The 13,948-nt window shown below is 45.4% G+C and overlaps 1 protein-coding gene across 1 annotated transcript in view; it reads right to left on the bottom strand.

Moving 5' to 3' along the window:
• Positions 1-1,144: 1,144 nt before the first annotated feature.
• Positions 1,145-13,948, bottom strand: part of Tmc3 (transmembrane channel like 3) — a 40,277-nt gene continuing 27,473 nt past the window's right edge. The window contains exons 14-22 of the mRNA XM_029568976.1: positions 13,749-13,877; positions 12,941-13,008; positions 11,127-11,255; positions 9,778-9,888; positions 8,630-8,755; positions 7,782-7,860; positions 6,266-6,308; positions 4,479-4,734; positions 1,145-2,232 (exon numbers count right to left, since the gene is read on the bottom strand). Coding sequence (XP_029424836.1) covers positions 1,398-2,232; positions 4,479-4,734; positions 6,266-6,308; positions 7,782-7,860; positions 8,630-8,755; positions 9,778-9,888; positions 11,127-11,255; positions 12,941-13,008; positions 13,749-13,877 — 1,776 coding nt within the window. The 3' untranslated portion in view covers positions 1,145-1,397. The remainder of the gene's footprint in view (positions 2,233-4,478; positions 4,735-6,265; positions 6,309-7,781; positions 7,861-8,629; positions 8,756-9,777; positions 9,889-11,126; positions 11,256-12,940; positions 13,009-13,748; positions 13,878-13,948) is intronic.

Here is a 13,948-nt window from a genome sequence, read left to right as displayed (position 1 = left end):
AGTTAATCTTGACATCTTATCAGTGGACCTTGCCATTTGTGATTCCTGCATTCCTACAGTTCATTCATTTACTTATCCATCCATTTGCATTCAACAGCTAGTTATCTGTGGCAAGCCTTTGCAAGGACATCTGCCCAATCTTGGACAGATGTCACCCTCGCTATTAATGTTACTTACGAGGAAAGTTGACTCAAGCAGCTTATGCAAGCTTCACTTTGCTTGGGAAACCTCCCCTTACTTCAGACTTTGTATCTGCTCATGGTGTACCCTGCTCTTCATGTCATTGCAGTGCTTGAAATGACTTGTGGAGAGACTGTTGTTATTCTGACTGACAGTAGTAATAGAAAACACATGGAATATCTATTATGTATCAGTTCCTGGTAGTGGAGAACCGCGGAATCATTTTTGTTAAAAGACACCGCTCAGAGTCAAAAGAGTGATCAGGAAATAGGGTGTTGTGCTGGTTACCTTGACGGATGGAACCCATCCAGCTGCCAACCCCTGTGCAATCCCTTCAGAGGATCAAAAGAACAGCTGCTGTGAAGGCAGAGGCAAAGGTCAGCAGGGAGGGTCAGCTGTGCTCTTTCCTCTGGGCTCTTTGGGTGGAGGCTACAAACCTGGTGCCTCTGTGATTCCATGAATTCTTCACTTCCCACCTGAAGGAAGTTCTTCAGCAGTAGGAGAAAGTGAGGTCAGCAAACAGAACCAAGAAGTGAAAAGATAGATATTCTTGGAGATGTTTGATGCCTTCGTTCCAACTGGGCATGTTGCTGAGCCTCAATCCTTGTCTTTCCCAGTAAAGTGAAACAGAAAGCTCAGGGGTAAAGCTGGGATTATATCCATTTCTTGTCTTGGCTAATGAACACAGAATAAAAGAAACCCTTGATAAATGTATTACTTTGGTCACTACTAAACTGATTGTCCTTATAGACTGTGAACTCTTTAAGGGCAGTCACCTGCTTTAAGGGGTGCTTATTCAGGAGTGTTGATAGCTGTATACTGAAGAGAACATAGTACAAACCACTTACACTTAACAGGAAAGATAATTACAGAGTGTCAGAATTGGTTTCTGCAGTCACTGTGAGAGGTCTGGCTTGCCTGTGAGTGCAGTCATCCTGAATGAAGTCAAAGGCCTGACTTTTTACTGAAATCATGACCTGATGTGCTGATGCGTGATGTCCATAAGAAAACTACTTGTATGTCACTGCTGTGAATAGGAAGTTACAGTCCCAGGATCTCAAACATCATACTGGAGCAGTGGATATGCCAGAATGACTTCCATAGATCTCTAACACCCACCAGATGTGTTCCTCTCTCTTTCTGGAAAAGGTGGAGCTATGTAATGGCCCGGTGTTTCCAAGGCAGTCCAGTCTTTATGAAGAGACACTGGAAGGAGCCTAGACATTTGAACAAACTAAGTCATTCAGATCTGCAGGCAGTGCCTGCCTGGACTTGGCCTTCCTCCTGCCCAGCTGGCCAGCAGACCTCGGGAACTTTCCCTGTCTGGGCATGACCTGCAGGTGTTGGTCAGTGCTGCTATTCTGTTGGTCACTGCTGGATGCTGCTGACACAGAATCAGATTCTGTGAAGGATGGCTCAAACTTGGCTTTGACCCTGGGCTTCAGCGGATGCTGTGGGTATTGGACATTCCGAGAGCATGGCTTTTTGTGTACAAATGGGGGCCTATTGAATTGGTCTTCAAAACCATCATCCCCAGATTTGTAATAGATCCTTGGCTGGAGCTCAGGGCCTCTGGTGTCACTTTCTGATCTGTCATCAACGTAAAAAGCCTGAGGGAGGTCTGTGAGGGAGCGAGGGGCGACTGGCCACTGGACAAAATCTCTTCTCAGCATGTCCTCTTCTTCACTCAGCTGTGGACAGCGAGGCTGGTGCGGGGCCCAAGACTTGTACTGTCGCACATTCCTGGGATATAACTCTACAACCTCACCTAAAGCATCTATCTTAAAATGTCTTTCTGGCCAGAAAATTGGGTGTGTCTTTTTTCGAGAAGCATGTTCATTAACAATATAGTGTCTGGGAGCATGGGGTCTGTGGCCATGTGTCATCAAGGCTGAGACCCCAGGTTCATGGAGAAGACGACTAATAGGCTGAAAGTCTTTTCGGGAAAGAGGCTCAGAGCGAACATGGTTGATGGACTGTATCTGTGTCACAGATGTGCAAGATCTGTTCTTTTGGAGGCTGCCTGTGCTGGCACTCGGATCATGTGGATACCTATAAGACAGACATGGTTATGTAGCCATGACCTCTGGCTCCTTCAGCATCTCTAGCAATTCCAAAGTGTCTGTGAGTGATCTGTGGACTCTGCACAGAAGCATTTGTGGGAGACCCTGCTCAACATCTCAAAAGTCCTGACCCAATGAGGCATGCAACAGTCTCTTCGAGGGTTCATGGCAAGGGGTGTTTCACTAATATATCCTGTTACAGAGTCTTGGTTCTGCCAGGAGCATGTCATGGGACCAATATTTGTGGAGCTCCTGTTAGTAATACTGCTCCAGTGGGGCTATATTGTACTTCCTCAAGTGTCCACTTGGGGGACCTATACCTGTAGAAAAAGACTGGACTATGGTTTGAGCCATAGTCCCCAGGAGGACTTGGATGCCTGTTACTTGTCAAGACACTGCAATGACATGCTAACAACTCGCTTATAGCAAAACCTCAAGTTCTATGCTAACTTGCAAAAAGAGAAAAATTGTATTTGTCTCTATGGCTTTCATTGTGGTACATTCGGATGAGTATAATTCTGGATCTGAGTTGGATTGGTATAGCCCTGTCCCCTCGTCCTTCTGAGTGCTTCATAGCCACTAAAAAAAGCCCAATTCTTCTTTCTTGAAGATAAGACTGACACAGTTGGCCCACATAACCATGCAGAGAAGCTCTTGCCAGTAACTTGGAACAGTCTGCATATAAAGTAGAGAAGATTTGCCACTAATAAAGCTAGTTTGGGGCTGAAAATAGAATGAGGCAGGATAGAAAGAGAGGAAAGTCATAGAACATGGGAACAGAAAGGCACCTGACCGAAGCCTCTCCCCAGCCAGATGAGAAGTAAAATTCAGTGCAGTCAACATTTACAGTGAAGGCTACCGACATAGAATTAATATTCCTTTTTATATGTAGATATTTTAGGTTAGTATAATAATGAAGGCCTGATTGCATATGAGCTTGAGTCAGACCTCATTCCTTTCCCAAGACATGGTCTGAGACTCTCAAACAGGGCAGTTCAGTTTGTGGACAGTGAAGACATCCTACCTTCCTCTGTCCCCATGAGTCATACTCCTACCTCATCTATTGTAATTCTACCAGATACCCTCAGAGACCCCCTGGCAATTTTATTTAGGTTCCTTAGTAACCCTTTGAAGGTAGTAACTTCAAACCCCACCCAGATCCTAGATATGACCATTGTCAATAAATGAAGAGGTGAAAGACTTGAGGAGCAAGTACCACACCTGGGCACACCTTACTTTCTGCTCCTTTGAGAAGCCGACATTCACACTCTTGGCTGTGTCTTCTCTTCTGAATGCCTTGCTTTATTGTAACCCTTGTTCTTAAGCCTATATCTAAATGTCTTTATTAAAACCCAACTCTGCTTCATAAACTGGCTAGTCCTAAAATTCTGTTCTGTGTTAAAGCCATGAATCCCAGTTTGGCCTGAGTCAAGGGCCCTAAAAGTCTTGAGGAACTCTTTGAGCAGCTGAGGGTGACAGTGGGGAGCTGTGCCTCCTGCCTCTGAACTCCCAAACATTGACCTGGAACATAAACTGCTAAAAAGGCATTTTAAAATATATTTTATTTATTATTTTTATTTTATGTGTATGAATGTATTGTTTTCATGTGTGTAAGTGCAGCTGGGTCATGCAATACCTATGGAGGTCAGAAGAAGGCAATGGATTCTTCTAGAACTGGAGTTACAAATGGTTGTTAGCCACCATGTGAGTACTGGGAACTGAACCCGGGTCCTAAGGAAACAGCCAGTGCTCTTAACTGCTGAACTGTCTCTCCAGCTCTGGAAGATATTTGGGTTTTGTTTTGTTGTTGTTGTTGTTGTTTGTTTGATTTTGAGACACAGTCCCCTGGCCTGGAACTCACTATGTAGACCAGGCTGGCCTTGATCTCAGAAAGATCTACCTGCCTCTGCCTCCCAAATGCTGGGATTAAAGGCATGTGCTACTATGCCTGACCTCTAAAAAAGGCATCTTATTTTTCTAGGCTATAGAGACATATGTACTAGTTTGTGAGGAAGGTTTATCCTGTTTGACAAACCCTGACCTTCCCCCACTACCTCTGCATCCTCTGGGTTCCAGCTATCCCTGTTTTCTGACACCTTCTGGCAAGACTGGAATTTAATGGCCCTGGCCTCCTGAAAAAGTAGAGGCCTTTACATTTCTGATGGCTCTTCTGGGCCACCACTGGCATCATATTCAAGAAGCTTTGTTTCCTTTCGTGTCACAGTTCACCCTCACCTGTTAATGTCCTCCTCTGGTCTTGATCTGGATTCCCCAGGAAGAGGAGAGCAGGGAGCCCTGTGTCTTTGCCCAGGACTCTGGGGCAAGGACTTTGTGACCGTCTCTAACCTGATGCTGTTGTTGCTCAGAGAGTCGAAGTTGACCACATTGCCATTGTTTTGGGCTGTCACCATGTGTACTGAGGATAGCTGGCTGAGGAGGTCACTGTCCTTGGGAAGCCTCTTGGTGCTTTCCTCGTGGGTCTGGATTCGAGCTGCAGACAGAGGGAGAGCTTTGAAGGTAACTTCTGAGCAGGTGGCAAGTCTGGGTTTGCTATGGTTTGGCTCTTGGATACCTCAAAGACCCATGTGTTAAGGTTTGTTGCCCAAAATAGCATTCTTGGGAGGAGATGGAGCCCTTAAGAGGTGGGGCTTAGTGGGAGGTCTTCCTGCCACAGGGGGAATATTCTCTTAGGGAATTATTGGAACCTCTCTGGTTTTTTTTTTTGGCTTCTGGTTACAGGACTCATATGACTAATAATAGTTGAATCTACAGTAGTCAGCTGTACCTGCAAACACAGCTGACAGTCTACCATTTAACCACCCTACAAGGAGAGCTCAAGCAAGGAATGGAGGAAATCAGTGCATCCTGAGACTACAAGGCACAGTCTGATGCCCCCAAGGCAAGACAGGTTATTTGACATCTTTATCTGAAGGTGCATACAATAAAGCTACATGAATCCTGTGGCTTTTTGGAAATGGTTCACATGGTATTCTGGGAAAAGATGGTAAATGCACAGGAGACAATGCTACTACTACTTTGAGAAAGTCTGTAGATCCTGGAAGTTGGACTCTGCCTGGATTAAACAATAATCTTAACTGGAAAGTCATGTCAGATTGCAGTTGTCTTTGTAACCACAGTGCCCTCCTGCAGTTAATCACCTGATAACTCCTCTTTAAGCTGGATGGAAGAAGACCTTTAGGCCTCAGGTGTGGGTGTTTTCCTAGAGGGGAGGAGCTCTGGTCCAGATAGCTTAGCATATAACAGCCATGAGAGCTGGTGCTGCAGGATTCTTGGGGTCTCATCTCTCATGCTCTAGTGCATGGTATGGGCTGTGCCAGCCCAGTGGGAGCCCTGTGAGCCTTTTGGCTTTTGCATACTCAAGTGGGTAGAGCTGCTTCCTTTCTTTTGAGCCGCCCCTATCCCCTCACCTCCCTTCTGGCCACACCAGGATCTGCTCCCCACACTCTTTCCTTCTGGGGCACAGCTTTCTCTTCTAGATTGAACAGAGTTTGAAGAACTTGGGAGAGAAGGTTTGCCCTTGGAGAGTCCTTGGCTTTGGGTCCATACTCAGGAATACATTTTGGTGGCTGGGCCTGCCTGGCTGGCATCACTAGGTGGGATTGGGACAGAGAAGACAGAATTTATGGAGCCTGGAGCTGGGGCAGAGACCTGGACTTTGCAGGGAGGAGATGGGTGCCCGAGAAGAGATACACAAAATAGTTAGGCAAGCAGGTGCTCAGGCATTCTCCACCTCACCACACTGCTATTTCTCTCCTGTTTCTAAGCTTCCTTCTGATTAAAGATGTTTGGGGCTTATTTACAGGCCTGGGTATGACATAAAACTGGAGGTTTAGGACAGTATTTACAGCCCTAGGGTTTTTTTTAGTGTGCCTAGTGACTGATGAAAACCCACACTGGCTATGAGGAATCATTAGTGGTAGGCTTTCAGCTACATTGCTAACCTCTCTTTAAATGTCCATCAACTTAACGGGTAGACATTTGCATTTTAAAGATAAACTTACCCTCCACCATTTGGGCAACCTTTTTCTTATCTTCAGATCTTGCCTAAAATGTAAATGATAATAAGTTTGCTTTGGATTTAAAAAGATGCAGTTGACATTTTATTTCAGAGAGAGAAAAAAAGATTTATGTGCCATTATTCATACCTTAGATCATGAGAGAACTACTGGAGACAGAGCGCTTGGGTTATAAGGACTGGGCCTGTTATTTCAGTGAATAAATACAGACATAAAAGAACCAAGGTTTTATGCCTGATTGGTTTGCTGTACCCACAGCTAATTCCCAAGTCTGTTGGATTCTGCCAAATCAAGCAGAGCATCCTGTGTTCAAAAGGGTTGGAACCAGAAGTGTTTCAGGGTCTAGATTTTCTAAACTTTGGCATATTTCCATGTACATGTTAGGGTATTTTGGGGATGAGACACAAGTCTAAACATGAACTTCATTTATGCTTCATGTGTACAGAATACACCTGGCCTGGAGGTGCTTTTATACAATATTATTTTGAACTTTTTGTGTAAGAAACAGTTTCACGGTGTGAACTTTCCACTCATGGCCTCATATTCACACCCACAAAGTTTCTGGTCTTGAAGTCATTTGGATTTGGATTTGTAGGTCAGGATGGCTCTGCCTGTAATGGTTTGAATCACAAAGAAGAAAATACAGTTTGGCCACTATGGAGATACATGGGAAAAACACCCTTTGCAACTGGGAAGAATTTCTAATTTGACATTTCACAAAGCTAGTCTATTATTTCTTTACATACATATTTATTGGAGCTTTTCTTTTTCTTTTCTAATTGAAAATGGAGGAGGAAATTATTTGCAGGGGAGTCTGAGATGAAGGTAAGACAAGGGAGGTGACCAGGACTGGGCCTGTTAAGGACTTAAGGACGCATGACACTTAAGGACACATGACTCTCAGGGTTATGAAAAGACATGGCTGGCATGACCTTGACAGAACCTCCTTAAAGCTGATGCCCTGGATGCCTCCCTGGCCTCCTCTTAACCCTGAGGGGAGGGGGATGCAGAGGAAAAGTTGAAGATGGGCTAGGGAGGGCTTGCCTCCCTCTGATTCCTCTGGGAGAGGATTTGAGCCCACGTAGGAAGGAGGCCCTACCAGCCAGAATCTAAAAGACGAGAAATCAGAGAGAAGAGTGTTTGAGGTGCAAACAGCATTGTTGGGCTCAGAGGTCTAAGTTGACCTGTGTTGATGGACCAGCCCTTTTTGCCATTCTATTAAAGTCTTCTGAGGTTCCTGGGACACTGAGCTTAGTGTGGCCATAGAAGGAACACTGAAGTGAGCAGGCTTGCTCCCAAGCAAATGCAAGCCATCACTGGCATTCTTAGAAATAACTTGAAGGGGCTTTGGGGATGGCCACCTTGTGCCATAGGGGATAACCAGGAGGCACAGTAACCTGAAGGTTTAGCTCCTTTGCATTCTCCTGCTGAGAGTGCTCAGTCATGGGGGGTGGAGCACTGACCACGGAATTCACAAGAGCCAAGTTCACATGATACTTGCGTTTTGGATTTGCATCCTGAGCTGCTGGTTGCTGAGCTTCAGTGACCGTGCGATACTCTGAAGGTAGTAGATGAGCATGCTAGGATGGAAGGACATAGAATAGTTGTGACCTTCATCTGGCTCTTTAGCTTTCAGACCTTGCTCAGGTGGTGGTGGAGGTGAGCGTCGATCCCAGAAACCTAAGGAAAATGTATCTGGCAACTCCCAGCTTAGGGGACCTTAGGAAAGAGCTAATTTCCTTTTCTCTCTTTTGCTTCCCATAGCCAACCTGGCTTCAGATCCTTCACAGCAAAAAGAAGGCACCAAGATCATGCAGGTACTTTGCAGTGAATCAGGCTATGACTCTTACCTCTGCTTTTCCCTGTAACCTCGAATGAGCCAAAACTATTCAGCTGAATTGTGAAATGTGAAGAGTGTCTAAGTTTCTGCAGTTACTGTATTGAGCTAATGTTATAGTGGCCACAGCAACTGACCAGCTGCTGTGGATGAATCAGTAGCTACCCCAATTGCAGTTGAGTCTCAACCTCCCTCACTGAGACCCAGGAGCCGTCTCTCTGTGGCATGATGGCTTGCGTTTCTTGGGTGTGGCTCAGTGTCCCTGTTTAGAGCATCAACCTCTGTAAGTGATTTCTGAATGCGCTCATTTTATATAATTATTGGACAGCAGTATGATCATGTGGCAACAGGCACAGTTGTGCCTGAAGGCTGTTAGGTGTGGCATCTCTGGAGGCTGGTAAGTATGACACTCCCTGGAGGCTGGCAGGTGTGATAGGTCCTAGAGGCCTAGAAGTGTGGCACTATGAGGCTAGGAGGTGTGGTGTCCCCGGAGACTGAAATGTGGTACTCACAACAGAAGCAGCACGGCTGGCAGGATGACAACAGGGCTGCTGATGTGCCCCACCACAGAGTGAAACCATGCAGGGAGGTCATTCTCTATGGTCTCTGACACGATGTCATAAATCTTCTCTTGTCCACTGTGAGAAAGAAAAAGATAACTCCAGATTTCATTGCTTTGGACTGAGTAATGCTGTAAGACCTATCAAAAATGTCTGGGTGCTTAGGGGTAGATCCTCAAAAACAGCTATAAAAGCTAAAGACAGATCTCCAAAAGGCAAAAATTCCCAGCAGTCCCAAGAAGTTCTCATGCGAAGCAGTCATTAGTTACCAGGCAGCACTGGAGGCGAGGCTGGCAATCACACTGAATGTTTGTGTTTTTTCATGGAGTAAAGGAAATAGATTCCAAGTGTTCATGTACGAAACCGATTTAGGTGTCTATGGAGATGACGGTTTGGATGTCTGTGTGGTTACAGATAAATGCTCTAGGGTAAAAAGTGATGTGGCCTCTTCATATCAAGCTTTCTGGGCTTGGACCAGGTAGAAGTTCTATATAGTCCAGGCTGTTCCCTTTTACTATTTTATTTTGTTTTGTATTTCTTTTGTTGTTGTTGTTTTGAGACAAGCTTACTTTGTAGCTCAGGCTAGCCTCAAACTATTGGCAACCCCTCGTCTCAGCCTCCCAAATACTAGGATTACAGGTATGAATCATGACACCCAGCTTCTTTTTTTCCTTTAAAACATTTAAAATATTATATTTATTTATTTAGTGTGTGTGTGTGTGTGTATGTGTGCGTGCGTGCGCGCGTGCCACAGCTTGCATATGGAGGTCAGAAGAGTCAGTTTTCTGCTTGCCTTATGTGGGTCTCGGGGGTCAAGCTGAGGTCGTCCACTTGGCAGCAAGCAACTCTACCTACTGAGACATCCCACCAGCCCTTCTTTTTCTTTTGAAGGGGCCATTTCTTTTTAACATGAGCACAGAGAGAATTGTACTTGAGCATAGCCTGCCATGAAGGTTTGTGGCTCAAAAGATGCAGGTTTGAGTTCCTTCTATTCTTGTCTGTTCTGTCAGCCAGAAGGAGGATACAATTCAGCATGACTCAATGCCCCTGTGGCTCCCAGCAGCCGCAGCAGAACTGACTGAACTAGATGTCTAGCGTACCTGAAGGGCCCACAGTTCAGAGATGGCTTGTAGTGGACAATAGCAAAGATGGTTGGCAACATGCAGAGGAACAGCATGAACAGCAGCATCGCCAGGTAGAAGTTGTTGGATCTGCAGAAGGACCACATGTCACATAGCATTCATGCCAGAGCCAGAGTGCATGTACCCAAACACCTGCCCCCTGAAACAGATACCACCTCTGCAGATAAAACCATCCTCCTATCAGGCATCTCCAGAGATGGCTTGGTTAGTAAAGTGCTTGCTGAACAAGCATGAAGACCTGAGTTTGAACCCCAGCACCCAAGTAAAAAGGCCGGAGGCAGCAACATCCTTGAAATCCCAAAGCTGAGGAGACAGAGACAGGAGACTCCCTGGGGCTTGCTGGCCGGCCAGCCTGGCCAAATTGGCAAAAACATAAGATGGAGATTAACTGAGGAAGACACCTGATTTCAACCTCTGGTCTCTCTGCACACATGCATACACATGTGCACATGCACCTGGATACACACACACACCAACATGTACACACATACACATAATCCTATCCATATTGTGTCTGAGGGTTATACACAACTTAGAATAAACCTGGAAATGAGCTCTCAGAGAAAGCCTCAGCCCAACGTGTTCACATCATAGACACTGGCTGGACACTTACGTGTTGTAAACTAGAACAGCAAGACAACTTCAATTCCTTGTCTCTCTTTCTCTGATGTAAAACGCTTGACCAGAAGTCCTGCACAGAATGAGGTATGTATGCCCTACAGCCCAGCATTATACTGTAAGATATGCTTCTGACAAAAGACACTTAGGAGAATGTTCTAGTGGTATTATGCATTATGGGATAGAAGTAGCCACCAGCTGAAGAAATCAAAAGGTCAGTTGTATATTTCCTCAAGGACGTGAAGGTCAGAGATACAATGTTGACTGAAAAAAAAATGGACAAAAAGGGGCACATATTGTGTTTACACAAAGAGACCCGGCAAGCCCAACCATCCTCTAGGTCTCAGGGGTGACTAGCATGGAAAAGAAGTGGGGTGGTCTGGGAACCATTCACATTTTATGTGGGTGTTAATTGAACATTTGTGTTCAATCAATGAAAACTTACCAGGTTAAACATTCATCATTGTGTAATTTTTCCTAAATGATTACTAAATACCAGTAAAAAGTTTAACAGTCTGGGTCATGAGCTTTGTAGGAGGAATGACTGTCTCTAAGGCTGAGGCCTGAGTATGACTTCATGTAGGGAACAGAATGGAGGGACAGGCCCCATGCTGATGAACGAAGTGCTGGGAGAGGCACACTCAGAGAAAACCTGATCTCAGTCAGAGGCAGACACTATGGCTACCCACCTGGAGGCTCGAAACACTTGCTGGTGGGGCACGTTGCAGGTCAGCACTGCCCAGCTCCTCAGGTACATCAGCCCGATGAGCTTGAGAACATTGAAGGCTGGGAGACATGGGGAGAAGAAGGCCCCCATCCTGGAACGAGGAAAAGTTCAGCTGCATGTGTCCCCTTCCAGAGTCCCTTCTAGGGCTTTGGTCCAAGAGCCCCTCAGAGGAGCACAGTTCTGAGAGCCTGTGTTCACACCCTGTGCTTCTAGAACTACAGAACCCATGAAGATCTGAGGTGTAATCTCCACATTCCAGAGATAAGACAAGATGCAGTAGTGGGTGGCAATCCTTTCTCAAGTGTCTCTGCCCCCTCCCTCCCCCCATAATTTAGCCAAGAGAAAGCCCTCCTCTGAGGAGGTGGCAGACACTGGACAACCACGTCTTAGGGTGAGCTCTAGATTTTGCAGGTGTGGGTAAGAACTAGGTCAATAAGTTATTAAGTTTCTGGTTTAATCAACTCAGGCCAAGCACCCCCAATGTGGGAACATTAATGAATTTTCCCAGACATGTTACCAATAAGGGAGAACTGTGTCCAACCAAACACGACTGCTTTTAAAAGCAAAGAGCTGAGAGTAAAAACTCACACCGCTCCCTAAGCTGGTATGTCAAGTCACCCTGCAAATGTCAGATATAGAAAAAAACCCAAGGCCTCCTATTGTTTTTGAAATTAATTTATATTGTATATGTAATCAAACCAATCCTTATGGAATTCAGATTTAATGGTAGGAAAATAGGGTATATTTAATAAGTAAAAATATTTTTACAATTCATGGTTGCTTTTTTGTGGCAGGTAGAAGTAACTGGGATGTTAGCCATGCAGCCTCTTTGTGCCTCACTCCCTTTATCTTTTAAATGAATAAAATGATAACAGTGCCTCCTAGAATTGCCATAAAAATTAAATCAGTTACTCATAAGTATGCAGCTATCTGGAACATTCTAAATAAATGGGGCATGTTATTTTGAACACCTCATTTGTGAAGGTATTTTTAAAAATACAGTGTACCATAGAACATAGCATTTGGTTAGAGGAATCTCACTTTATACTACTGATTTCCCTGTGTATTTGTGACATGATGAGGACTGTATTTTCTAAATGTATAGAAAATTTGAGGTTCCTCTTTCTCTTTATCTGACAGAATTTGGGCATACAGCACCATTTGTGGTGCCTTAGGTGGTAGGTCACTTTAGATGCCCCCACAGACACATTGCTGTGGAAAGGATGCCAGAGTGACTCCTGCCAGTGCCCTGGTGCCCCCAGAGTCAGGATCTCCTTGGGCTGGAGGTGCCCTAGCTAAAGAGGCTTGCCGGGGCCTGGTTGCCCCCAGGATGGATCTGCTCTCCCAGAGAATAGCCCTCCGTCCAGGTCCAGTGTCTACCTGAAAGGAATGATGGGAAATGTCCAAGGTAGGCCTGGCCCTAGGAGCCCCAGTGTAACCACAGAGCTCCTGACACTCTCCCTGGCAAGAAGCTGCACTTCTTCCCTGATCACCCCTCTTCCTAGCACTGTGATTCTACCAATTCCTAAGGAAATGGGGTTATTATTATTTTGGCTTTGACCAAAAGTGGTTAAAAAAGGAACCATTTCGTTCATCATTCTTTCCTATAAAATCCTTAGAAAGTCACTAATAAAATTGCCTCACCTCTGAAATAGTCCCTTGCAAACATCCTTTCCTGATATTTACGACTATGCTGGCTCATAATTCCATCTGGACTAATCAAAACCTTAGTCCCGATGACACATGAGTTAAGACAAACAGAGCGTTGGGTCCTACCAAATCATCCCTTGGTTGTAGACTAAGTGAAGCACATTCTCAGCGATTTTGAATTCCCCATATTCAGGCTGTCAGAGAAAAGAATTTGCATTAAAACAAAGGTCACGAAGTCCTTTGTACACAGCAGCTCAGTATGGACACATTTATGGAATTCTTTGTTCTTACAGATACCTAGAGATCATTGCCTGGGGAGTCACCTGGGAAAATGGTCAAATGGAAGGGCAAGGCAGGAGCTCAGCCTTGCGTGCTCTCCCCTCTTCCCTCCTGAAGTCTCTCTAAGGTGGTTTCCCCCTCTGGGCCATGCTGTTACATAGCAGATTCCTCAGTTTGAGCATTCTCTCCTGAAAGGAGGAGGGTCTGGAAGCTCATGAAACTGGAGACATTAAAAGACTTAAAGATTCCAGAAATGTACAAGTCTCAGGAGGCCCTTCCCTCAGTTATACAAGTTGTTACTAATTGCTCAGGAGAGAAGACTCCTCAGTGGAGCTGCCTGCAAATCGTGCAGCAAGCTTTGCTTAGTCATCACACAAGCTGAGGTGGGCATTTTGTTGATGCAACTGGCCCAGCTGCCCATACCCCTGTAAGTAACCCTTCATTCATGCTCCCCAAGTGACCCCAGGAAGCTCACTGGTTCACCAAGCTGGACTTGAATGGAATTCTTTGGTCCCTCATTGCCCTCTATCTGGAATGAACAGTTGACTCCCCAGGAAAAGTCATGCATACATATCTGATCGATTCATAGACAAGCCCCCAGGAAAAGATGGATTTAGCACTAAAACCTTCCCCAAAGGCATGTTGCTCCACTTACAAACTTGCTTTCAAGGTCCCAACACCAATAGTCACTTAGGTAGCGAACAAAAAGTCCTCGGAAGAAGTCTATAAGCAGGATGCTGGCCACTGTGAAGAGCATGTCAATGACGGACAGCTTCAGCATCTCCTGCAACAATAGGTTGTCCTGCTGCCACCACGCCCTGTCCCCCCACCCCCTGTCCCCCCACCCCCACCCCC

Source organism: Nannospalax galili, unplaced genomic scaffold, assembly GCF_000622305.1.
Source record: "Nannospalax galili isolate Female #2095 unplaced genomic scaffold, S.galili_v1.0 scaffold902, whole genome shotgun sequence".
Taxonomy (NCBI): Eukaryota; Metazoa; Chordata; class Mammalia; order Rodentia; family Spalacidae; genus Nannospalax; species Nannospalax galili.
Note: the sequence above shows the minus strand (reverse complement) of the source record. Positions and strands in the feature narration are given on the sequence as shown.